The sequence below is a fragment of the Lissotriton helveticus genome, chromosome 7 (genome assembly GCF_964261635.1).
Source record: "Lissotriton helveticus chromosome 7, aLisHel1.1, whole genome shotgun sequence".
Lineage (NCBI taxonomy): Eukaryota > Metazoa > Chordata > Amphibia > Caudata > Salamandridae > Lissotriton > Lissotriton helveticus.
This window is the reverse complement of record NC_136068.1, coordinates 74,983,525-75,007,161: the sequence shown is the minus strand read 5'-3', so window position 1 is coordinate 75,007,161 and position 23,637 is coordinate 74,983,525. Positions and strand designations below refer to the sequence as shown.

Sequence of the window (23,637 nt, the reverse complement as noted above, 5' to 3'; positions counted from 1 at the left end):
TGTTCGCAGCTCGCGCCCTGGCTTTGGCATTAATTCCTACCCGTAAGTGCATTCCCACCTAGGGGCAACCCTTTCTTCCATTTGTTTGCGGCCGGCCCGGTCGCGGGTTTGCACTACCGCGGACACACTGCGGGTCCACAGCTGCCTCATTTGGGCAGCGTATTGTGGTATGGGAGGTGCCCTTTACTTGCGGGGTGCTTGCGGGGACATTGGCAATCCTTTTAATACTTTTTTACATGTGAATGGCGGCGGCCACCCACTTGGGTTCCACTGTTAAACTACCAGTCCCAGAAAGCATTGCCTCAGGTGCTTCACCTGCGTATAATTACTGTGGGTATTTACTGGTGTTTGCCGCTTTGCCGTCTTGTCACATGGTCTGCCACTGAAGAGGGCGTTGGCCCGAAACGCGTCTGGCAGCAAAAGGACTTTGTTCTAAGCTTGCACCCTGGCTTTGGCATTAATTCCTACCCGTAAGTGCATTCCCACCTAGGGGCAACCCTTTCTTCCATATATATACATATATATATATATATATATACGCGTAATGGCCGATTAAAACGCGAAAGCATTTCTTTGCACCAAATCTGGGTCTGTGTCTTCTTGCTGCTAAAACATTTCCTGGAAGTGGCGTTCGAGCAGTAAATCGGATATATATATATATATTCTCCAAAGTTGCCCCAGAGCAGGATGCCATAGCAGGTACGAGACACCAGATTAACATGGGACTTCATAGAGAGGGTGGGTTCGAGCATAATTCCCAAGTCGCGAACCACTTCTTTGGGCTCGGGGCAAGGTCCCATTTCTTGCGGCCACCAATCCTGTGTCCATATCAGCTTGGCCTTGCCAAACAGCATTATTTCCGTCTTGCTGCAATTAAGTTGGAGTTTGTTGGTACTCATCCAGTCCTTGATGGCAATCATACATTTCTGGAATCTGGATCGAGTATCAAGAAAATGAAGGCTGTGGTTGCATTATCCACGTTTTGCCTTAGGAGCCCACCCTATGATTAAGATGAAGGATCATCGAAACGCGTCAGGACAGCATAAATGTACGAGCCAAAGGTGTGTTGTTTTGTGAAATATAAGGTTCGGAGAACACCCTGCTTGTGGAGTGGCGTCTCTATGCTCTGGGGAAACTTTGGAGAATATGTTACACAGCGGCCTCGGCCGTGGGAGATGCACCGCCTAAAACAAATGCAGGTCTGTGGGGCTACAACCGGATGGCAGCCCGATTCCAGCACAGTGGGGCAAAGAAATTCGAAACCGCACATCTTTCCTCAAAGCCCACTGGAGGGCCAGAAACATTGCTTTTAACATTTGGGTGTTTTATGACAAACACACATCTTCAAAACCTGCCCCTCTCGAGGAAACAGGACCGGAACAGCATGGATACCCATCACAGCTCTTTAGTCAATTGACATGAGTTGCAGGCAACACGTTTCAGCCGCGAGATCTGCCTTGTTCATATGGATATTATATATACACACACATATATATTTATAAAACCACATGCACATCCCTAAATCATAAAATTACTTATACCTACCTTTACCATTGGCCAACCCTAAACCCTAAAATTATCTTTTCTTTCCTTTGCCAATTCCCACACCTACAACTTAAACTTACCCATACCTCCCTTTAACACTAACCCACCCTAAAATGACCCTTTCTTCCTATACCTCTACCCACCCCTTTATCTTATCATTTTTCTTGCCCCCTTTACCTCTACTCACCCCATCGCTCTAAAATTACTCTTACCACCCTTTAGCATGGAACAATCCTATGCCCTAAAATTACCCCTACCTTACTTTACTACTACCCACTCCTAAACCCTAAAATTTCCCTGACCTGCTGTTAGAAGGGCGATCCCGGGGGAGGCAGAAGATGTCTGACTGACCACCCCTAGGTCCACCCCTCCTTCTGGAAGTGGCCGAGCGTTGTCGAGAGGCCTCCTGGGTGAGGGTCCTCTCCTATAATCGTACAGCAGAGCAATCACACCACTACAAAGGGACACCACACAAGGATAAGTTCTTAGGCTTTATCACGAATAAAGGATGGATTATCTTCGGTAATATGTACAGGCGGATCGAGGGATCCGTAAAGGCTCGTAACAGGGAACAGGGTAGTGGGACAGTCTCAGTATTTGTCGGGCGTAGGGATACCCTGCGCGCAGCTCTCAATCCTCGAGCTGGGGGGTTCCGAAAGGTCGAGCCGCGGCAGCGCCAGCAGGACTCAAAGATGGTATTGACGAAGTTGGGCCGCGGCAGCGCCAGCAGGCATCGAGACAGTTTCGGCGAGGATGGGCTGCGGCAGCGCCAGCAGGCTCTCAAGATGGTTCAGCTAAGATGGACCGCGGCAGCGCCAGCAGGCTCCAAAGATGGTTCGGCTAAGATGGACCGCGGCAGCGCCAGCAGGCTCCAAAGATTGTTCGGCTAAGATGGACCGCGGCAGCGCCAGCAGGCTCCAAAGATGGTTCGGCTAAGATGGACTGCGGCAGCGCTTGCAGGCTCCAAAGATGGTTTCAGGATACAGGGTAATGAGTTCTTCTCGGGATCAGCCGCGACAGCGTCAGCAGGGCTCTCGACTCCAGGATACAACTGGCGTCCTACTCCAGGGCTAGCCCAGATATAGGACTGGAGTCCTTTGATGTCCGGACCCTCTCGCTTGGGGGTCAGAGGGGCCGGGATGGTGGTGTCCAGACACCCAGCAGGGGGGTGGAGCCAGCGCCCAGGGAGGCCGGAGGGCGATCGATACCAGGCATCCGGGGACGGCTGGAGGGCCATCGAAACTCCCCTCCTCTTGGATCCGTCGAGTGGCCACTCTACCACCTGGGGGGATCTTGGTGCCTCGATGTCGGGGCTTCGCTGGGGCCTTGGCCGGGGTCGGGCCGAGGCCACGTGCTCGGTACGTGATGGGCCCAAGATGGAGTCGGGCCTGAAATGGTGGTCCGGAGTGGTAGCCGGACCTGCAGCGTTGGGGCGTGCAGGGTTCGCCGTGTTCCAGGGGGGAGAGCCGGGGGTTGCCAGGGTGGCGGCTCTCGTTGGGAGTTCGTGTAGGGTAGCGCCAAGGGGGCGACCGCAGATCGGTGGAGGGCCGATGTCGTCCTGGGCCCGCCATGCGCGAGGGGTCAGACCACGCCATGAGGCAGGGTCCAACACACGTCCCCTGCAGCTGAAGGCAGGGGAGAGTCACCCATCTTCTTGGGGGTTCTCCTCGCCGAGGCGGAAGAACCGGGACAGGCCATCAGCATTGGCGTTGTCGTTGCCAGGGCGATGCTCCACAGTGAAGTCCATCCCTTGGAGGGAGATGGACCATCGCAACAGCTTCGGGTTCTCTCCCCGCATCTGCATCAGCCACCACAGGGGCCGGTGGTCGGTCTGCACCCGGAAGTGGGTGCCGAAGAGGTAGGGCCGGAGTTTCTTTAGGGCCCACACGACGGCGAAGGCTTCTCTCTCGATGGTGCTCCATCGTTGTTCTCTAGCCAGCAGGCGCCGACTGATGAAGGCCACAGGAAGGTCGACTCCCTCAGTGTTAACTTGTGATAGGACCGCCCCAATGCCGTGCTCCGAGGCGTCGGTTTGGACCACAAACTCTCGGCTGTAGTCGGGGGCCTGGAGCACAGGGGCGGTGCACATGGCAGTCTTTAGAGTCTCGAAGGCTGCTTGGCACTCGGGGGTCCAGTGCACCTTCTGTGGTAGCCTTTTGGAGGTCAATTCAGTGAGGGGTCCCACAATGCTCCCATAGTCTTTGATGAAGCGCCGGTAATATCCCGTGAGCCCCCGAAAGGCTCTGACTGCTGTCTGGGTGACCGGGGGCTCCCAGGCCCGGATGGCGTCAATCTTTGGTTGGACGGGAGCCACCTGGCCGCTCCCTACTTGGTGCCCCAGATAGGTCACGGACCCTTGGCCTATCTGGCACTTGCTAGCCTTTATTGTCAGTCCGGCTCGTCGGAGGGCTGTCAGGACCTCCCAGAGGTGCTTTAGGTGCTCGTCCCATTGGAGGCTGTACACCGCAATATCGTCCAGATATGCGGCACTGAACTCTTCTAGCCCCGCCAGCACTTTATTCACTAGTCTCTGGAAGGTAGCCGGGGCGTTTTTCATGCCGAAGGGCATCACTTTGAAGTGGAAGTGGCCGTCGGGGGTCGAGAAGGCAGATCGCTCTTGGGCACCAGGGGTGAGGCCGATCTGCCAATACCCGGCCGTGAGGTCGAAGGTGCAAAGATACCTGGCGGCCCCCAGGCGATTGATTAGTTCATCCGCCCGGGGGATGGGATGGGCGTCGGTCCTGGTGACGGCATTCAGCCCCCGGTAGTCGACACAGAACCGGAGCTCCGAGGGCGCGCCGGGGGCAGCGGCTTTAGGGACCAGGACAACGGGACTGGCCCAGGGACTGTCTGAGGGCTCGACCACCCCCAGGGCTAGCATCTTGGCAACTTCGGACTGGATGCAGGCCCGAACTCAGTCAGGAACTCGGAAAGCCCGGTGGCGTACGGGCGGGCTGTCCCCGGTGTCGACATCGTGGACACACCACCGGGTGACCCCGGGGGTGAGTGAAAACAGGTCCGCAAATTGCCCCAGCAGCTTTCGGCAGTCCTGGTGCTGTTCTGGGGTCAGAGTGGAAGAGAGGGTGACCCCTTCGACGGAGCCGTCCTTCTCGGCGGTGCTCAGGAGGTCCGGTAGGGGCTCGGAGTCGTCTTCAGCTCCATCATCTGTAGCCAACAGGAGGCTCAGTTCTGTGCGGGCAAAGTGAGGTTTGAGCCGGTTGGCGTGCAGAACCTGGAGGGGGTTCCGGGGGGACTCCATGTCCACCAGGTAGGTGACGGGGCTCTTGCGCTCCACCACTTTGAAGGGCCCCGTCCATTTGTCCTGGAGGGCACAAGGTTCGACCGGGGACATGACCCAGACCTGCTGGCCCGGCTCAAACTCGATGGACGAGGCGTTCTGGTCATACCAGCGTTTCATCTCCTCCTGACTGGCTTCCAGGTTGGCCTCGGCAAGCTCCCGGAACTTCTGAGTCTGGTTGCGGAGGGTCAGGAGGTACCGGTAGACATCCGGTGGAGCATCTCGGACAGCCGTCTCCCAGCCTTCTTTGACCAGGCTGAGGGGACCTCGGACAGGGTGTCCGTACAATAGTTCAAAGGGGCTGAACCCCAGGGACTTCTGGGGTACCTCCCGATAGGCAAATAGGAGACAGGGCAGGAGGACGTCCCATTTGCGTCGTAGTGGCTCTTCTAGGCCCTTGATCATCCCCTTGAGTGTTCGGTTAAACCGCTCCACAAGTCCATTCCCCTGGGGGTGATACGGGGTGGTGAACTTATATGTGACCCCGCACTGTTGCCACAGGGACCGCATATATTTGGAAATAAAGTTTGTGCCCCGATCACTCACGACGTCTCGGGGGAAGCCGACTCTGGAGAAGATCCCCATCAGCGCCCGGCCCACCACAGGGGCCGTGATGGTTCTGAGGGGGATGGCTTCTGGGTAGCGGGTGGCATGGTCCACCAGGACGAGGATGAATCGATGTCCCTGAGAGGTGCGGTGGTCCAGGGGCCCCACAATGTCTATCCCGACTCGCTCGAAGGGGGTGGTTACCACGGGAAAGGGTTGGAGAGGGGCCTTGACTTTCCTCCCGCTCTTCCCGCTGGCTTGACAGGTCGGACAGGTTCTGCAGTGATTGTTCACATCGTTGCGCATTTCTGGCCAGTAAAAGTGGGTCACCAGGCGGCTGTAGATTTTGTCCTGCCCCAGGTGCCCGGCGAGGGGCACGTCGTGTGCCAGGTTCAAGAGAAAGTCTCTGAATCGGAGGGGGACCACCAGCACTCGGCTGGCCCCCAGTTCTGCACTTTTCTGCTCGCTGTAGAGGAGTTCGTGGTCCCCATAGACCCAGTGGGACCCCGACGGGTCTCCGGCGGCTTGTTGTCGGATTCCCTCGAGGGAGGGACAGGTTTTCTGTTCCTGCCGGAACTGTTCGCGGGTGGGGCCACCTTCTTGGCGCCATTGGGCTAGTTCTGGAAGGTGGCCGAGCCCGGTGAGGTCTTCATGGCTGGGCTCCTGGGGCCCGAGTTCTGGGTCGGCGTCCTCGGGGACGGCGGGCGGCGGAGGCGTGGGCCATTCCGGTTCTTCAGGCGGGGTGTCTTTGTTCGGGGCGGATGCCCGGGCGGTCATCGATCGGGTGGTCGCACAGACCCACTCTGGAAGTCCTAGCATCCCCAGATGCTCTCTCCGCTCGACGTGGGCCCAGGGTGAACTTTTCAGGTCGATCCCGAGGAGGCAGTCCACGGGGGCATCGTCCCGGACAGTCACCTTCAGCATGCCCGACACTCCTCCCCATTCGAAGGGGATCTGTGCCATCTGGCACAAGCTCTCGGAGTTGCCCGCTGATCGTACTGGGCACAGGACGTTGGGCAAAATTTGTTCAGGGGTCACCAAATGGCAGCGGACCGTCGTCACGCTGGCTCCAGTGTCACGGAGGGCTTCGGCCCGGTGTCCATTACTGGTGACCCATTGGCGGTACTTCTGTGTGTTGCCTGGGGTCGGGCCCGGGGGATCATGTCCCTTTCACCCAGGCACACCAAGGACATAGCGGCGGGCTCCCATTCGGCCTGTTCGAGGTCGTTGTCCTCGTCCTCGCCTCTTTCTTCACCCAGGGCGGCGGCCGCGATCTGGCGGTTTGGAGGTCCGGTGGTGCCGGGTCGTTGGTTCATCGGGCAGAGGGGGTCATTAGCATAGGGATCCGGCCGCTGGCATCTGTGGCAGGTAACGTTTGGGCGGGGCCCCGGTCGTGCTGGAGGGGCCCCCCTTCAGCCCATGGTTGGAGAAGTGGAGGTTGGGGATGGCCCCGCGGGGGTGTCCCGGCCCCTGCTCTGGCCTCCTCCGCCGCCGCGTGGCCGGTGGTTCCCCGGGGATTCCCGGCCGTAGTCTCCCATCGGGCTCCGGGGGACTCGGGTGCTCACCCATCTATCAGCCTCGACAGCGAGTTTCCGTGGCTCTGTCAGTTTGCTGTCGAGGAGATGCTGCCGGAGTTCGATGAAGCAGTTGTTGGAAAGGTGTTCCCATATGATGAGGTCGACCAACTGCTGGTAGGTGGTGACCTGACTGCCTTTGATCCAACCCTCGAGGGCTCTGCTATAAAAGTTCACGTACTCTAGCCAGGTGGTCCCGGGGATTTTTTTACAGTCTCGGAATCGCTGCCGGTACATTTCGGGGGTGAGTCCGTAGCAAGTGAGGAGGGCGGCTTTCATGTGTTCGTACGAGGTCATCTCGGCATTGGGGAGCTCTAGCAGGGCTTCCCTCCCTTCATTGACGAACTTCCCCCACAAGCCGGCGCCCCAGTCCTTGAGGGGTACTCGATGGGCGGTCATGGCTACTTCATACGCTTTGAACCACTGTTGGATGTCGTAGTTTTTATAATATTCTTTGACGTCATCCTTGGGGATGTGTACCTTCGTGTCCACAGGTGGGGGCGAGGTCTTTTTGGCTTTGATTTCGAGTTCTTAAGGCCACGCTCGTGCTCGAACGTGAGTTTCTTCTCCTCGAGGTCTCTCTGCCTTCGTTTTTCCTCCAGATCTCCTTCTAGCCGTAGTTGCTCGAGGGCTATCTTTCTTTCTGCCAGCTGTAGTTCTCCGTCTAGCCGGAGTCGGGCGAGCTCCAACTCGTGGAGCCGGTTCCTTTCTCGTTCCCGGGCGTCTTCGTGGGAGAGGCCCGTGTCTAGGTTGGCGGGTCTTTCTCCCGCTGGGGGTGCGTCGGCCTCTGGGTTATATTCGCTCTGGGGTGGCGTCGCTCCTGCCTCCACCCATGTTTGCAGAGCCGACTTGAAATCTTCTTTGGTGCTTAGGCCAGTGGTAGCGATGCCCAGGTCTTTGCAGAATTGCTTCAATTCCTTATGACTGTACTCTTCCATTTTTTCTTTTTGGAACTCTGCGGTTGGTCTGGTTTCTTGAGTAGTCATGGTCGAGGTGTGTTTCTGGCGGTCGTGGATGAGTCACTCTCTGTACGATTTGCGCTGGCTCGGATCGCACCGCCTGCCACCAATGTTAGAAGGGCGATCCCGGGGGAGGCAGAAGATGTCTGACTGACCACCCCTAGGTCCACCCCTCCTTCTGGAAGTGGCCAAGCGTTGTCAAGAGGCCTCCTGGGTGAGGGTGCTCTCCTATAATCGTACAGCAGAGCAATCACACCACTACAAAGGGACACCACACAAGGATAAGTTCTTAGGCTTTATCACGAATAAAGGATGGATTATCTTCGGTAATATGTACAGGCGGATCGAAGGATCCGTAAAGTCTCGTAACAGGGAACAGGGTAGCGGGACAGTCTCAGTATTTGTCGGGCGTAGGGATACCCTGCGCGCAGCTCTCAATCCTCGAGCTGGGGGTTCCGAAAGGTCGAGCCGCGGCAGGGCCAGCAGGACTCAAAGATGGTGTTGACGAAGTTGGGCCGCGGCAGCGCCAGCAGGCATCGAGACAGTTTCGGCGAGGATGGGCTGCGGCAGAGCCAGCAGGCTCTCAAGATGGTTCAGCTAAGATGGACCGCGGCAGCGCCAGCAGGCTCCAAAGATGGTTCGGCTAAGATGGACCGCGGCAGCGCCAGCAGGCTCCAAAGATTGTTCGGCTAAGATGGACCGCGGCAGCGCCAGCAGGCTCCAAAGATGTTTTCAGGATACAGGGTAATGAGTTCTTCTCGGGGTCAGCCGCGACAGCGTCAGCAGGGCTCTCGACTCCAGGATACAACTGGCTTCCTACTCGAGGGCTAGCCCAGATATAGGACTGGAGTCCTTTGATGTCCGGACCCTCTCGCTTGGGGGTCAGAGGGGCCGGGATGGTGGTGTCCAGACACCCAGCAGGGGGGTGGAGCCAGCGCCCAGGGAGGCCGGAGGGCGATCGATACCAGGCGTCCGGGGACGGCTGGAGGGCCATCGAAACTCCCATCCTCTTGGATCCGTCGAGTGGCCACTCTACCACCTGGGGGGATCTTGGTGCCTCGATGTCGGGGCTTCGCTGGGGTCTTGGCCGGGGTCGGGCCGAGGCCACGTGCTCGGTACGTGATGGGCCCAAGATGGAGTCGGGCCTGAAATGGTGGTCCGGAGTGGTAGCCGGACCTGCAGCGTTGGGGCGTGCAGGGTTCGCCGTGTTCCAGGGGGGAGAGCCGGGGGTTGCCAGGGTGGCGGCTCTTGTTGGGAGTTCGTGTAGGGTAGCGCCAAGGGGGCGACCGTGGATCGGTGGAGGGCCGATGTCGTCCTGGGCCCGCCATGCGGGAGGGGTCAGACCACGCCATGAGGCCGGGTCCAACACCTGCCTTTACTACTACCCACCATAAACATATTCGTCCCTCCTTTTACACCCACCCAGCTTTAAACCCTAAATGTATCTTTACCTCCCTTTGCCAAAAAATTACCCTAACCTCCTCTTACCACAACCAAACCCCAAACCCTAAAATTACCCTTACCTTCCTTTACCTCCACCCACCAATTAATCTTAAAATTACCCTGTCCTCCCTTTACCACTACCCACCCCTAAACATCAAAATTATCATTACCTCTCTTTACACCCTATCCAGGCCTAAACCCAGAAATTACCATTACCTTCCTTTACCATTGTCAACCCTAAATACAAAAATGGCCCTTACCTCTCTTTACTTCTGCCAGACCTCAACCCCTAAAATTACCCTTACCTCCCTTTACCACTACCCACCCCTTTATCCTAAAATTACCCTTACCTCTCTTTACCTCTACCCACCCTAACTCCTAAAATCAACATTACCCCTCTTAACTACTGCCCACCCATAAACCTTAAATTTGCTCTTACCCCCCTTTACCACTATCCACCCCTAAACACTAAAATGATCCATACCTGCATGGTCAAGTCATTGTGTGGTAAAGATGTCATATTAAAGGCTGTATAGACAAATTTCTATCTTTGTATTTACTTTTGCCCATGTGATCTGTTAGTGGTTTAATAAACAGAGCAAATTGTGATTCTTCATCTGTGCAGTTAAGGAATCACTCATCTGAAAGTGTGTGTCTGAGAGCATTCTCAACTGAATATGTGTCACTTTGAACAAACCAACCTTATGTCTATCTGTATGTGCTGTAGGTTATTTGCACCTCATGGGGACCTGGCATTAAGAATGGAGACACTTCTGCCACTGTGGATATTTAGGCAGATGGATAATAACTCTGTGGTTGTGTCTCTGTGAAAAGACTTGTTGGAAAGGCGACCCCAGGGGAGACAGAAGGTGTCTGACTGCCCGCCCCGAGACCCATCTTTCTCTATGGAAGAGGCCGAGCGCCGTAGGGAGGCCTCCTTGGCGAGGCTCCTCTCCTACAATCGTACCAGCAGAGCAATCACACTACCACAGACGGACACCACACGAAGGGATATTCTCAAGAATCTTTATATAAGAAATGAAGGCACGTTCTCGTAAAATGGTAACACAGGGATCGAGGGATCCGTAAAGTCTTTGCTTCGGGAAAAGGGGGTAGCGGGACAGTCTTGGCACCAACTGGTGCGTGGATAGTTCAAGGGGTCAGGCCGCGACAGCGTCAGCAGGGCCTCGAAGGTGGTTTCAGTTCGGTCAGGCCGCGACAGCGTCAGCAGGGCCTCGAAGGTGGTTCAGCTTGGTCAGGCCGCGACAGCGTCAGCAGGGCCTCGAAGGTGGTTCAGCTTGGTCAGGCCGCGACAGCGTCAGCAGGGCCTCGAAGGTGGTTCAGCTTGGTCAGGCCGCAACAGCGTCAGCAGGGCCTCGAAGGTGATTCAGCTTGGTCAGGCCGCGACAGCGTCAGCAGGGCCTCGAAGGTGGTTCAGCTTGGTCAGGCCGCGACAGCGTCAGCAGGGCCTCGAAGGTTCCAGGTGCATGAGTTCGGATCAGGATCAGCCGCGACAATGTCAGCAGGGCTTCGACTCCAAGATACAACTGAAGTCCTAATCCAGGGCTGGCCCAGATATAGGACTGGAGTCCTTTGATGTCCGGACCCTCGCGCCTGGGGGTCAGAGGGGCCGGGATGAAGGTGTCCAGACACCCAGCAGGGGGGTGGAGCCAGCGCCCAAGGAGGCTGGAGGGCGATCGATACCAGGCGTCCGGGGACGGCTGGAGGCCCATCGAAACTCCCCTTCTCCAGGATCCGCCAAGTGGCCACTCTACCACCTGGGAGGATCTTGGTGCCTCGATGTCGGGGCTTCGCTGGGGCCTGGGCCGGGGCCGAGGCCACGTGTTCGTGACGTGGTGGGCCCAAGATGGAGTCGGGCCGGAGATGGTGGCCTGGCATGGTCGCCAGACCGGCAGGGTTGGCGAGTAGGGTCCGCCGGGGGGAGAGCCGTGGGTTGCCAGGGGGCTGCTCTCGGTGATGGTTCGTGTTCAGGGGGGTCGACAGCGGGTCGACGGAGGGCCGATGTCGTCCCGGGCCCGCAATGCGGGAGGGGTAGGACCACGCCACGAGGCCGACTCCAACAAGACTGTTGTGTGTCTTTCTGTATCCCAGCACAGCTGCAGTCCTCTGCATCCCATCACTATGGGCTTGTGTCATTGAGTATTGATAGTTACAGCAAGCTGGGTCCTTCCTTTGTCATCACTGTAACATGTCCAATTTGTGTTGCTGGATAAGTATATGTGCCCTAGAGAATGTGCACTATTTCTGTGAAAATAAACAACTTTGTACTGATGTGTATTCCAACCCAGGTTAATTCTTGTGTCGTTGTGTTGCTTTTAATAGAAAGGTTTGTGTAAGTTTGCACTTATGTGGCACCCAATAGGGATGAGTCATTCTAAAGAGAATTGATTATGTCACAGAAAATAACATATCATGTCGGTTGTGTAACACAGGAGAAGAAAACATTATACACCTACTGTGCCCTCTGTCCAGAATTAAAAAACAAAAGAGTAACACTGTTAAAAAGGTTATTCAATGAAAGATCAACAAGGACTTGTAGACAAGCACTGCTCCAGTGTCTTTGCCCTGACGACATACTCATTAACTCTGCCTTCTCAAAATTCTTAGCATTTGCATGGATAAAACTTGAATTTCTATAATATTAACTGTCACGCCGTTCATATTTTTCTCTTCTAAACTTTTAAATATATGAATTTACAAATTTAAAACAGTTTTATAATCCACGTGTACTATTTTAAAAGTTTAACGCTTCATTTTAAAATCACTTTCTTTTTACTGTATTATTGTAATTGACATGTTTATACTGTGCATTCACTCTTTGTAAGGATTTTAAATAATCAATCAATAAACATCATCATCCGATGATGTCACAGTGCAACACTGTGTATACCACAGCAGGTGCTCTTTTCTGCAGGTATGCTAGTTAACAGTGACTCACCTTTCAGGGTCTCCTCCAATAGGCACCATGTGCCTGATGGTTGGTTCAGTTGGCTTGTCAACCTTGCCAGAAGGCGGGACCATGTCAATCATCCTGGTATTCTTGGACTTCGTGAGCATTTTCAAGTTACTGGCAGGTTTGGTTATCCGTACACCCTTTGCAGGAGTCTTCATCCTCACCGTGACCGATACGACCACTGTGGTTGCCGCTATTCTCTTGGGTACAGTCAAGGATATGGAGGACTTGAGCAGCTCATAGATTTCCTTCCGGATCTTCTCTTTTAGAGCCTTGCTGTTGATGACATTCGAAACCCCAGCACGAACCTTAATGCTGGTATCAGGCTCAGACTTTGGCTTTGCTTTGGTTTTACCTGGCTTGGCTTCCTTCTCTGGCTCCTGTACGATGGCCAGAGGTTTGGAAGCTGACTCCTGACCTGCAACTAAGAGGGAATATTAGCATAAGTCCTTGACATCAGGCACTGGGGACCCTGCATTAAAGATATTCCATTTCAGGTGTGAGTAATTTATCCAGTTCTTAGTTTTTTGCATTTTGTACTTCTCGTTTTGAGTTTTGCCTTACAAGTCCTAGACCAGAATGCTAAGAAGAAGGCTTGGCTGAAGGATCTACTCACACCTGACCTGATGCAACTTGAGATCTGGAGGCAACATAGAATTAGATTGGCAACTCAAGCCTCATATGGTGTAACCTGTAGAAATCAGAATTGAATAGACTTCTCCCAAATTACACTGAGATACAGAAGCAAAAGAGTTTGCTACTCACACATGATATGAGAAGGTCTGGCAGCTCTAATGGGCACATACAGAAAGTGATCGTGCAGAAAGGATAGAACATGTGTAGGTACTCAAGCACAGAGGCACATGAGCAAGAAGAATATGACAAAGAAAGAAAAATGCTCACAAGTTAGCTAAGGCCTGGAAAAATAGGGCCACAAGCAACTACTTAGTCATGTAAAACACAGGCTCACAAGTGTTAGACGGGGACCTGGAGGGTCGGCCGAGCACAAGGGGAGAGGCATCCGGTGAGGGCCGTCTCCAGCGTTCGTACAGACAAGTAACTTCCCCCCCCCCACAGATGGACACCACACGAAGATCAGAGTAACACCTTTTATAGGCAGTTCTTGAAGTAAGGTAGTACGATACAAGGAGATCAGGACACGATGATCCTCTCAATTCTAGTCTCTAGTAGGGGAAGGGGGTAGCGGGACAGTCTTGGTACCTACGGGTACTGAGGTGAAACGGCGGTAGCTCACAATCCTCGAGCTTGGTGGTCGGACGGGTCGGACCGCGGCAGCGCCAGCAGGTCCCGAAGAGATCGTAGGTGGCAACGGGCCGCGGCAGCGCCAGCAGGTCCCAACGAGGATGGAAGGTACAACGGGCCGCGGCAGCGCCAGCAGGTCCCACGAGCATGAAGGTTGCAGAAGGCCACGGCAGCGCCAGCAGGCAGGACGATAGTTCACAAGGCAGGGCTGCGGCAGCGCCAGCAGTCCGTCAAGGATGAGTTCTTCTCGGTGTCTCTCGACTCCAGGATACAACTGTCTTCCTGCTCTGGGGCTGCCTCGGTTATAGGTCTGGCGCCCTTTGATGTCCGGACCCTCGCACTGGGAGGTCGGGAGGTCCGGGATGAGGGAGTCCAGACACCCAGCAGGGGGGTGGAGCCAGCACCCGGGGAGGCTGGGGGCGATCGGCACCTGGCGGGGGAGAGCCATCGACACTTCTTTCTCCCATTAGCCTGCCAAGTGGTCCGTTCACCTCCTGGATGGATGGTGGTGCCGGGATGGCGGGGCCTGGCCGGGCCCAGGGTTGGGGTCGAGCTGAGGCCACGCGGCCGCGTGGTGCAGTGTCCAAGATGGTGGCTGGGCCGGGCAATGGGGCTGACGGGGGCCCGGGCCCGTGACACAGAGATATCCGGGAGCAGGCGTCCCGGAGGGGACGGGTTGCGGGTTGCTTCTGCGGGTAGCCCCCGGAGAGCCGGTGTCTGGGCCCTGTCGTGCGGGGAGGGAGCGAGCCCTTCGTGGGGCCTGTCCAACATGCGTCCCCCCCAGCTGAAGGCGGGGAGAGTCACCCATCCTCTTGGGGACTCTCCTCGTCGAGGCGGAAAAAGCGGGACAGGCCATCCGCGTTGGCGTGGTCTTGGCCAGGGCGATGCTCCACAGTGAAGTCCATCCCCTGCAGGGAGATGGACTATCGCAATAGTTTGGGGTTCTCCCCCCGCATTTGCATTAGCCATTGCAGGGGCCGATGATCTGTTTGTACCCGGAAGTGGGTTCCGAAGAGGTAAGGCCGGAGCTTCTTGAGGGCCCATACTACTGCGAAGGCCTCTCGCTCAATGGTGCTCCAGCGCTGTTCTCGGGGCAGGAGGCGTCTGCTGATGAAGGCCACTGGTTGGTCGACTCCCTCGGGGTTCAGTTGGGAGAGGACGGCCCCGATGCCATGGTCTGAGGCATCAGTCTGGACGATGAACTCACGGCTGTAGTCGGGGGCCTGGAGCACAGGAGCGGTGCACATGGCGGCCTTCAGTCTCTCGAAGGCCGCTTGACAGTCGGGAGTCCAGTTGACTGTTTTTGGGTTGGTCTTGGATGTGAGTTCCGTGAGGGGCCCCACAATGCTGCCATAGTCCTTTACGAACCGCCGATAGTATCCGGTGAGCCCCAAGAAGGCTCGGACCTCGGTTTGGGTTACGGGGGGGGCGCCAGGACTGGATGGCAGCGATCTTGAGCTGGAGGGGGGCCACCAGACCGCTCCCCACTTGGTGTCCGAGGTAGGTCACGGACCCCTGGCCGATTTGGCACTTGCTGGCCTTGATTGTGAGGCCGGCCCGTTGGAGGGCCTGCAGGACCCCTCGGAGGTGGCGGAGGTGGTCTGACCAGTGGCGGCTATACACCGCGATGTCGTCCAGGTATGCGGCGCTGAACTCTTCGAGGCCCGCCAATACCTGGTTCACAAGTCGTTGAAACGTGGCTGGAGCGTTTTTCATGCCGAATGGCATCACTCTGAAATGGTAGTGTCCATCCGGGGTGGAGAAAGCGGATCGTTCTTGGGCCCTGGGGGTGAGGCCGATCTGCCAGTAGCCCGCCGTCAGGTCGAAGATGCTTAGGTAGCGGGCCGCCCCCATGCGGTCAACTAGTTCGTCGGCTCGGGGGATGGGGTGAGCGTCGGTTCGGGTGACAGCGTTCAGACCCCGATAGTCGACGCAGAACCGGAGCTCGGGTGTGGTGCCCGGGGCCGCAGCTTTGGGGACCCGTACAACCGGGCTGGCCCAGGGGCTGTCAGAGGGTTCGATGACTCCGAGTGCGAGCATCTTGGAGACTTCTTCTTGGATGCAGGTGCGTACCCGATCTGGTACCCGGTACGGCCGGTGTCGGATAGGAGGACTGTCGCCAGTGTCCACGTCGTGCAGACACCAGGGGGTGACCCCGGGTGTGAGGGAGAATAGGTTTGCAAATTGCAGCAGGAGGGCCCGACAGTCTTGGCGCTGCTCCGGGGTCAGAGCCTCGGAGAGTTGGACCCCGTCCACCGAACCATCTTTTTCCCCGGCCCCCAGTAGGTCAGGGAGGGGCTCGGAGTCCTCTTCTGCCCCACTGTCTGTAGCCATCAGCAGGCTGAGCTCCGAGCGCACGAAGTGGGGTTTGAGTCTGTTGGCGTGGAGGACCCGGAGGGGGTTCCGGGGGGATTCCATGTCGATGAGGTAGGTGACGGGGCTCTTACGCTCGATCACCTTGAAGGGCCCCGTCCATTTGTCCTGTAAGGCACAAGGTTCGATGGGGGACATCACCCATACCTGCTGGCCCGGCTCGAATTCGATGGAGGAGGCATGTTGATCGTACCACTTCTTCATGTCCTCCTGACTGGCTTCAAGATTGGCTTTGGCGAGCTCTCTGAATCGCCGGGTCTGATTACGGAGGGTCAGGAGGTACTTGTAGACGTCTGGAGGGGTCTTCAGGGGGGCCATTTCCCACTCTTCTTTAACTAGGCTGAGAGGCCCGCGAACAGGGTGTCCGTACAGGAGTTCGAAAGGGCTGAAGCCGAGGGACTTCTGGGGGACTTCTCGGTAGGCGAAGAGGAGGCACGGTAGTAGCACGTCCCACTGGCGGCGTAGGGGTTCTTCCAGCCCCATGATCATCCCCTTGAGAGTGCGGTTGAATCGCTCGACCAGTCCGTTTCCTTGCGGGTGATAGGGGGTTGTGAATTGGTAGGTGACTCCGCACTGTTGCCATAGGGATTTCATATATTTGGAGATAAAGTTCGTGCCCCTGTCGCTGACGACTTCCCTGGGGAAGCCCACTCGAGAGAAGATACCCATTAAGGCTCGACCTACCACTGGTGCTGTTACAGTTCGAAGGGGAACCGCCTCAGGATAGCGGGTGGCGTGGTCCACCAGGACCAGGATGAATCGATGCCCTTGTGCTGTTCGGGGGTCCAGGGGCCCCACAATGTCTATTCCCACCCTTTCGAACGGGGTGGTCACCACGGGGAATGGTTGAAGAGGTGCCTTGAGCTTGCGGCCGCTCTTCCCGCTGGCCTGGCAGGTCGGGCAGGACCGGCAGTGGGTGGAGACGTCATTTCTCATTTTCGGCCAGTAAAAGTGAGTCACCAGGCGGTTGTATGTTTTGTCTTGCCCCAAGTGTCCAGCCAGGGGGACATCATGGGCCAAGTTCAGAAGGAAGTCTCTGAAACGGAGGGGCACCACCAGCACTCGACTGGCCCCCAGCTCCGCTATTCTTTGTTCGCTGTACAGTAGGCCATTGTCCCAATAGATCCAGTGGGCCCCTGCGGTGTCTCCTGTGCCCTGGGCGAGCGCTTGCTGTCGCAGTCCCTCGAGGGAGGGACATGTCTTTTGCTCTTGCCGGAATTGTTCTTGGGTGGGCCCCCCTTCCTGACGCCACTGAGCCAGGTCCGGGAGGTCTTGGGGCTGAGCGGGCTCTTCGTGGGTTTGTTCCGGGGTGTCCGCAGGGATGGAGTCTCCCTCTGAAGCGATCGGGGGAGGAGGTGCTGGCCATTCGGGTTCTTCAGATCTAGGGATGGTGTCGGCGGCCATGGACCGGGTTGTTACGCACGCCCAGCCCGGGAGGCCTAACATCCCCAGGTGCTCTCTTCTTTCAACGGCTGCCCACGGGGAACTCTCGAGATCGTTCCCCAGGAGGCAGTCCACGGGGGCATCGTCGCGGACAGTCACTTTTAACATACCGGAGACTCCTCCCCATTCGAAGGGGACGCAGGCCATCTGACACAGGCTCTCCGAATTGTCGGCCGATCGGACGGGGCAAAGAACGTTTGGCAGGATTTGTTCTGGGGTCACCAGGTGACAACGGACGGCCGTCACACTGGCCCCTGTGTCACGCAGGGCTTCGGCCTTACGCCCATTTATGTTCACCCACTGGCTGTATTTCCTGGTGTTGGCTGGTAGGGGAGCCCGCGGGATCAGGTCTCTTCCCCCTAGGCAGGCCAGGGTCATGGCGGCAGGTTCCCACTCGGGCTGCTCCTGCTCATACTCTTCAGGCTCTTCGGAGACTTGCTCTTCTCCTAGGGCGGCGGCAGCCACCTGGCGGGGTCCGGGGGTCTGGTTCTTTGGGCAGGTCGGGTCACTGGCATAGTGGCCGACTCGCTGGCATCGATGACACGTAACGTTGGCTCGGAACCCTGGGCGCATCGGGGGGTTGCCCCGGCCGGCCGGGGGCGGGGTGTTGTTGACGGGAGCGGCCGGGACGGCGTCTCTGCCCCGGCCCTGTCCTCCTCCTCCTCCTCGGGGACGATGATGACCTTGGTTGGTTCTGTTCTGCTCGTTTGGCCCACTCCGGGTCACTCGGGTGCTCTCCCATCGGTCAGCCTCGGCGGCGAGCTGCCGTGGGTCAGTCAATTTACTGTCGAGGAGGTGCTGCCTGAGCTAGACGAAGCAGTTGTTGGAGAGGTGCTCCCACACAATGAGGTTGAAGAGCTGTTCATAGGTTGTTACGTTGCTACCCTTGATCCATCCCTCGAAGGCTCGGCTGAAATAGTTTACATATTCTATCCAGGTTGTACCCGGGATCCGGGTGCAGTTGCGGAACCTCTGGCGGTACATCTCGGGCGTCAGCCCATATCGACTGAGGAGGGCGGCCTTCATGTGGTCATAGGACGTCATTTGATGGTCCGGAAGCTGCAGCAGGGCATCCCGGCCTTCATTGACGAATCTCCCCCATAGACCGGCTCCCCAGTCACTTCAAACGATCCGGTGGGCAGTCATGGCGATCTCGTAGGCCTTGAACCACTGCTGTATGTCGTCGTTCCGATAGTATTCATGGACCACATCCTTGGGGATGTGGACCTTCTGTTCGGTAGTACCTGGGGTGCGCGGTTGCTCGGGCACCCCTAGGTCTTTGTTCTGTTTGCGCATTTCTATCTCCGCTAGCTTGCACTCGTGTTCGTATGCCAGTCTTTTTTCTTCGAGTTCTCTCTGTCTCTGCTTTTCCTCTCGCTCTTCTTGGAGCCGTAAGTGTTCTAAGTTCATCTTTTGTTCTGCCAGTTTCAATTCTCCGTCTAATTTGAGCCGTGCCAGCTCTAACTCGTGTAGTCTATTTTTCTCTCGTTCTCGGATCTCTTCCCGGGAGAGATCCGTTCTCCTTTCTTCCGTCAGAGTGGTGTTTGTTTCCGGGGCTTCGGGGTCCCGGGGTCCGGCGATATTTGTCTCTGCCCAGGATTCTAGGGCGTGTTTGAAGTCCTCTTTCGTGCTCAGACCGGTGGTGGCAATGCCTAGTTCTATGCAAAATTGTTTTAGCTCTCGGTGGTTGTACTCTTCCAGTTTTTCCATCTGGAATTTCTCTGCAGATCCGCTCTCTCTGGTCGTCATTGTGGATTAGTCGTAGGGTGAGTTACTCTCTGTACGGTTTACGCGTTGGTTCGGATCGCGCCGCTGGCCACCAATGTTAGACGGGGACCTGGAGGGTCGGCCGAGCACAAGGGGAGAGGCCTCCGGTGAGGGCCGTCTCCAGCATTCGTACAGACAAGTAACTTCCCCCCCCCCACAGATGGACAAAACACGAAGATCAGAGTAACACCTTTTATAGGCAGTTCTTGAAGTAAGGTAGTACGATACAAGGAGATCAGGACACAATGATCCTCTCAATTCTAGTCTCTAGTAGGGGAAGGGGGTAGCGGGACAGTCTTGGTACCTACGGGTACTGAGGTGAAACGGCGGTAGCTCACAATCCTCGAGCTCGGTGGTCGGACGGGTCGGACCGCGGCATCGCCAGCAGGTCAAGAAGAAATCGTAGGTGGCAACGGGCCGCGGCAGCGCCAGCAGGTCCCAACGAGGATGGAAGGTACAACGGGCCGCGGCAGCGCCAGCAGGTCCCACGAGGATGAAGGTTGCAGAAGGCCGCGGCAGCGCCAGCAGGCAGGACGATAGTTCACAAGGCAGGGCTGCGGCAGCGCCAGCAGTCCGTCAAGGATGAGTTCTTCTCGGTGTCTCTTGACTCCAGTATACAACTGTCTTCCTGCTCTGGGGCTGCCTCGGTTATAGGTCTGGCGCCCTTTGATGTCCGGACCCTCGCACTGGGAGGTCGGGAGGTCCGGGATGAGGGAGTCCAGACACCCAGCAGGGGGGTGGAGCCAGCACCCGGGGAGGCTGGGGGCGATCGGCACCTGGCGGGGGAGAGCCATCGACACTTCTTTCTCCCATTAGCCTGCCAAGTGGTCCGTTCACCTCCTGGATGGATGGTGGTGCCGGGATGGCGGGGCCTGGCCGGGCCCAGGGTTGGGGTCGAGCTGAGGCCACGCGGCCGCGTGGTGCAGTGTCCAAGATGGCGGCTGGGCCGGGCAATGGGGCTGACGGGGGCCCGGGCCCGTGACACAGAGATATCCGGGAGCAGGCGTCCCGGAGGGGACGGGTTGCGGGTTGCTTCTGCGGGTAGCCCCCGGAGAGCCGGTGTCTGGGCCCTGTCGTGCGGGGAGGGAGCGAGCCCTTCGTGGGGCCTGTCCAACAACAAGCATAAATTCAAATGCACAAAAAGAAATTTCAGCCCCTGTGGGAACATAGGTGAGCAGAAATAGAGCATGCATCGATAAAGTACAAGAGTCACATAAATCACGTGTTCATTCCAAGATGAGAAGCATACAAATAACATCTCAATCATGCATGAATCTGCACCAAAAAAGCAATTCAGCCATGAACAAACAAAGATACACAAGTGGAAACCGAGTAATGCAGAAAAAATACACTTGTACAGAAAGACAGACAAAGACACTACAACAAGGAACATGGTGCCATATGTATCAACAACCTGATTTGCGATTCTCAAATAGCGATTTTTTAGAAGTCGCTATTTAAGAATTGCAAATAGGGATGTATGTACAAAATCGCAGTTGTTTTGCGATTTTGTTAGTATTCCTTTATTGCAATTAGCAACTTGCGAATCGCAATTAAGGAATACTTTTCCATTCATTTCAATGGGCCAGGAGGCCCATAGGATTGAATGGGAAGTTATTCTCAATTTGCGATTCGCGATTTGAGAATCGCAAATTGAGAAAAATTTCAAGGGTGCAGGGGTGTCCAAAGGACACCCTGTTGCACCCCTGAAATAAGCATGGGTGCACATGTGGCACACATACATGCCCTAAGGGCATGTATGTGTGCGTCACGTGGCACTTTGAAAAATGCAAAAAATGAATTTTTCAAGGAATTCGCAATTACCACCAACTTGAAGTTGGTGGTAATTTGCGATTTCTTAGGGCCATTTTGCAATTTTTTATGCTTTTTACATTGCATTTAAGGAATCGCAAAATTTGCGATTCCTTAAATGCAATCGCAAAATAAGGAATCGCTAATTTTGTGATTCCTTATTTTGCACGCAGATTTCTTTGATACATACCATTTAGCACTAATGCGTTCGCAAACGTTTGCGAACGCATTAGTGCTTGAGACATATGGCCCATAATTTGCAGTTCCAGTGCAAGACACATGCAGGAACACTGGCATGCAGAAGTTGTCTTCTACAATGACAAAAGCCATAAGCATAATAGAGAGTATGGGCGTCTTTCGTCAATCTCAAACGGGACAGATGGTCGCGCCCACATCCTATTTAAGCGCTTTTCTGGCCTTACTCTTTCTAAACTAAAATTAGCCAAGGGTCTAAAGGGGGTAACTTGGTTATTCAAGTGGGATGTGCCAGAAGTATCAGAATCCCTGGCACACTACTGGTAAATATGGGGAACAACCTTTACAACGAAACTTTTACAACAAACTACCATTACAACGCAACTTTTACAACGAAAACTATTACAACGCATTGCGCTGGGGGGCGCTCTAGGATAGGGAATAGGTTAATTTACTATCCAATAACCTTCCCTACTATCCACGGGGACTGGAGTTTGAATAGTAAATTAAACTATTCACTATCCAGCGCCTAAAAGCATTATGCGCTGTAATGGTATGCGTTGTAAAAGTTGCGATGTAAAGGTAGGCGTTGTAAAAGTATGCGTTCTAACGTCATACATCCGGTAAATATATGTGCACATCATTGGACACTGCCCAGTCAACACTGGCTGCCCCAGGACTGACGATAAGGACATTCACTGTGCACTACTGTCAATAAATCTACTAAGGAGGCGTGTAAAAAATGAACAGAATTTCCTTACCAGTTATTACAAGAAATGTAGGACAAATTATGTGAAATTAGGTGTAATTAGGTGAAATACAAATATTTAATTTTTATGTGTCAGCGCAAAAATACAAGTGCAGTGAAAAACGCCAGCTCATGTTCTGCTTGTTTGCGTTGTTCCTGTGCTACAATTATGCTGACATGGTAACATGGCGTAATGTGACACTCCTACAAAATTCTGCCTTATACAGCAATGTAATTTAAATTTTGTTCCCGCTTACCTCTTTCGGACATTTGTATAGCAAACTTAGGGGCATATGTAGGTAATTCACATTTTGCGATTCTCAAATAGCGATTTTGAAGGAATCGCTATTTGAGAATTGCAAAATGGAATGTAGGTAAAAAAAATCGCAATTTTTTGCGAATCTCAAAAGTTCCTTAATTGCGATTAGCAAATTGCGAATCGCAATTAAGGAATGAGAGTCCCATTCATTCCTATGGGCCAAGAGGCCCATAGGAATGAATGGGGATACATTCTCAAATTGTGATTTTCTATGAGAAAATCGCAATTTGAGAATCGCAAATCCAAGGGTGCCAGGGTGTCAAAAGGACACCTGTTGCACCCCTGGAATGTGCCTGTAAGTACATGTGGCGCACATACATGCACTAAGGGCATGTCTGTGCGCCACATGGCACTTTGAATTTAAAAAACCAAATGCATTTTGACAGGAAATCGCAAAATACCATCTACTTGAAGTAGGTGGTATTTTGCGATTCCTTAAGCCAAAATCGCAATTTTAAAGGCACCCCTACATAGCATTTAAGGAATCGCAAAATTGTGATTCCTTAAATGCTTGAACAAAATAAGGAATCACAATTTTTGCGATTCCTTATTTTGCTATGTGGCACCTACATACCAAAAGGCCGTTTGCGATTCGCAAACGCCGAAATTCTGCGAATTCCGGCGTTTACGAAACGCAAACGCCTTCCTACATATGCCCGATGATCACTGGGGAACCAGTGAAGAACGCTGGTACTTTTGACGTTCAGCCACCATCAACAAGTTTGCACACATTGACCTGTGGGTGAGCACCCTCTTCACTGTTACCCGACTTATCCACTATGTTTGAAGTGTGCCTTCAAGAGTACCTCGTTGATAGAACATTGGTTCTTCTTTGGTAATGAACAGCCCTCACCTTCCAACCTCCCATCCTAATGATACTGATCCATGCATCCTTCAACCTGTGAAACAACACATTCTGAAGGTCTTCACTCACCTGGACCTTTTCTGACATGTTCAAGCCAGGCACATCCTCCTAGGACACAAGGCAGCATCTTTCTACCAAGATGTCACAAAACATACATCTCACTATGTTAACAACATGTAAAAGTCCTTATTTGAAGCTCTTCACCCAGAGTTTAAGATTTAGGCATGGTGGACTCAGACATGTTTGTTCTTATCTATCAAACTAAACCTCAGAAGGCTGCTATATACAGTTTTGTGACATCCCAACTCGCAATCTACAATCTGTTTCAAATCAAGACGTGAGCAATTCCAGGGAGATATCTGCCTCTGTAGTAGATTAAATAATCCTCTACCGTGTAAGTTAGGTCCTAATAGTTCCTTACCTATTGCATGCTCTATGAATTGCTCTCCACCCAGCTTGAGCAGCAATGACCACACGTGTTAATTTCCTGGCCTTCTGTGTGTGCCTCAGGGA

General features: G+C 54.7%; 1 protein-coding gene across 1 annotated transcript in view; it reads right to left on the bottom strand.

The window, feature by feature from the left end:
• LOC144768940 (acrosin-binding protein-like) overlaps positions 1-22,210 on the bottom strand; it is a 112,794-nt gene extending 90,584 nt beyond the window's left edge. Inside the window, exons 1-2 of the mRNA XM_078652944.1 lie at positions 22,198-22,210; positions 12,325-12,757 (exon numbers count right to left, since the gene is read on the bottom strand). Of these exons, the coding sequence (XP_078509070.1) occupies positions 12,325-12,757; positions 22,198-22,210 (446 nt within the window). The remainder of the gene's footprint in view (positions 1-12,324; positions 12,758-22,197) is intronic.
• Between the last annotated feature and the right edge of the window lie 1,427 nt (positions 22,211-23,637).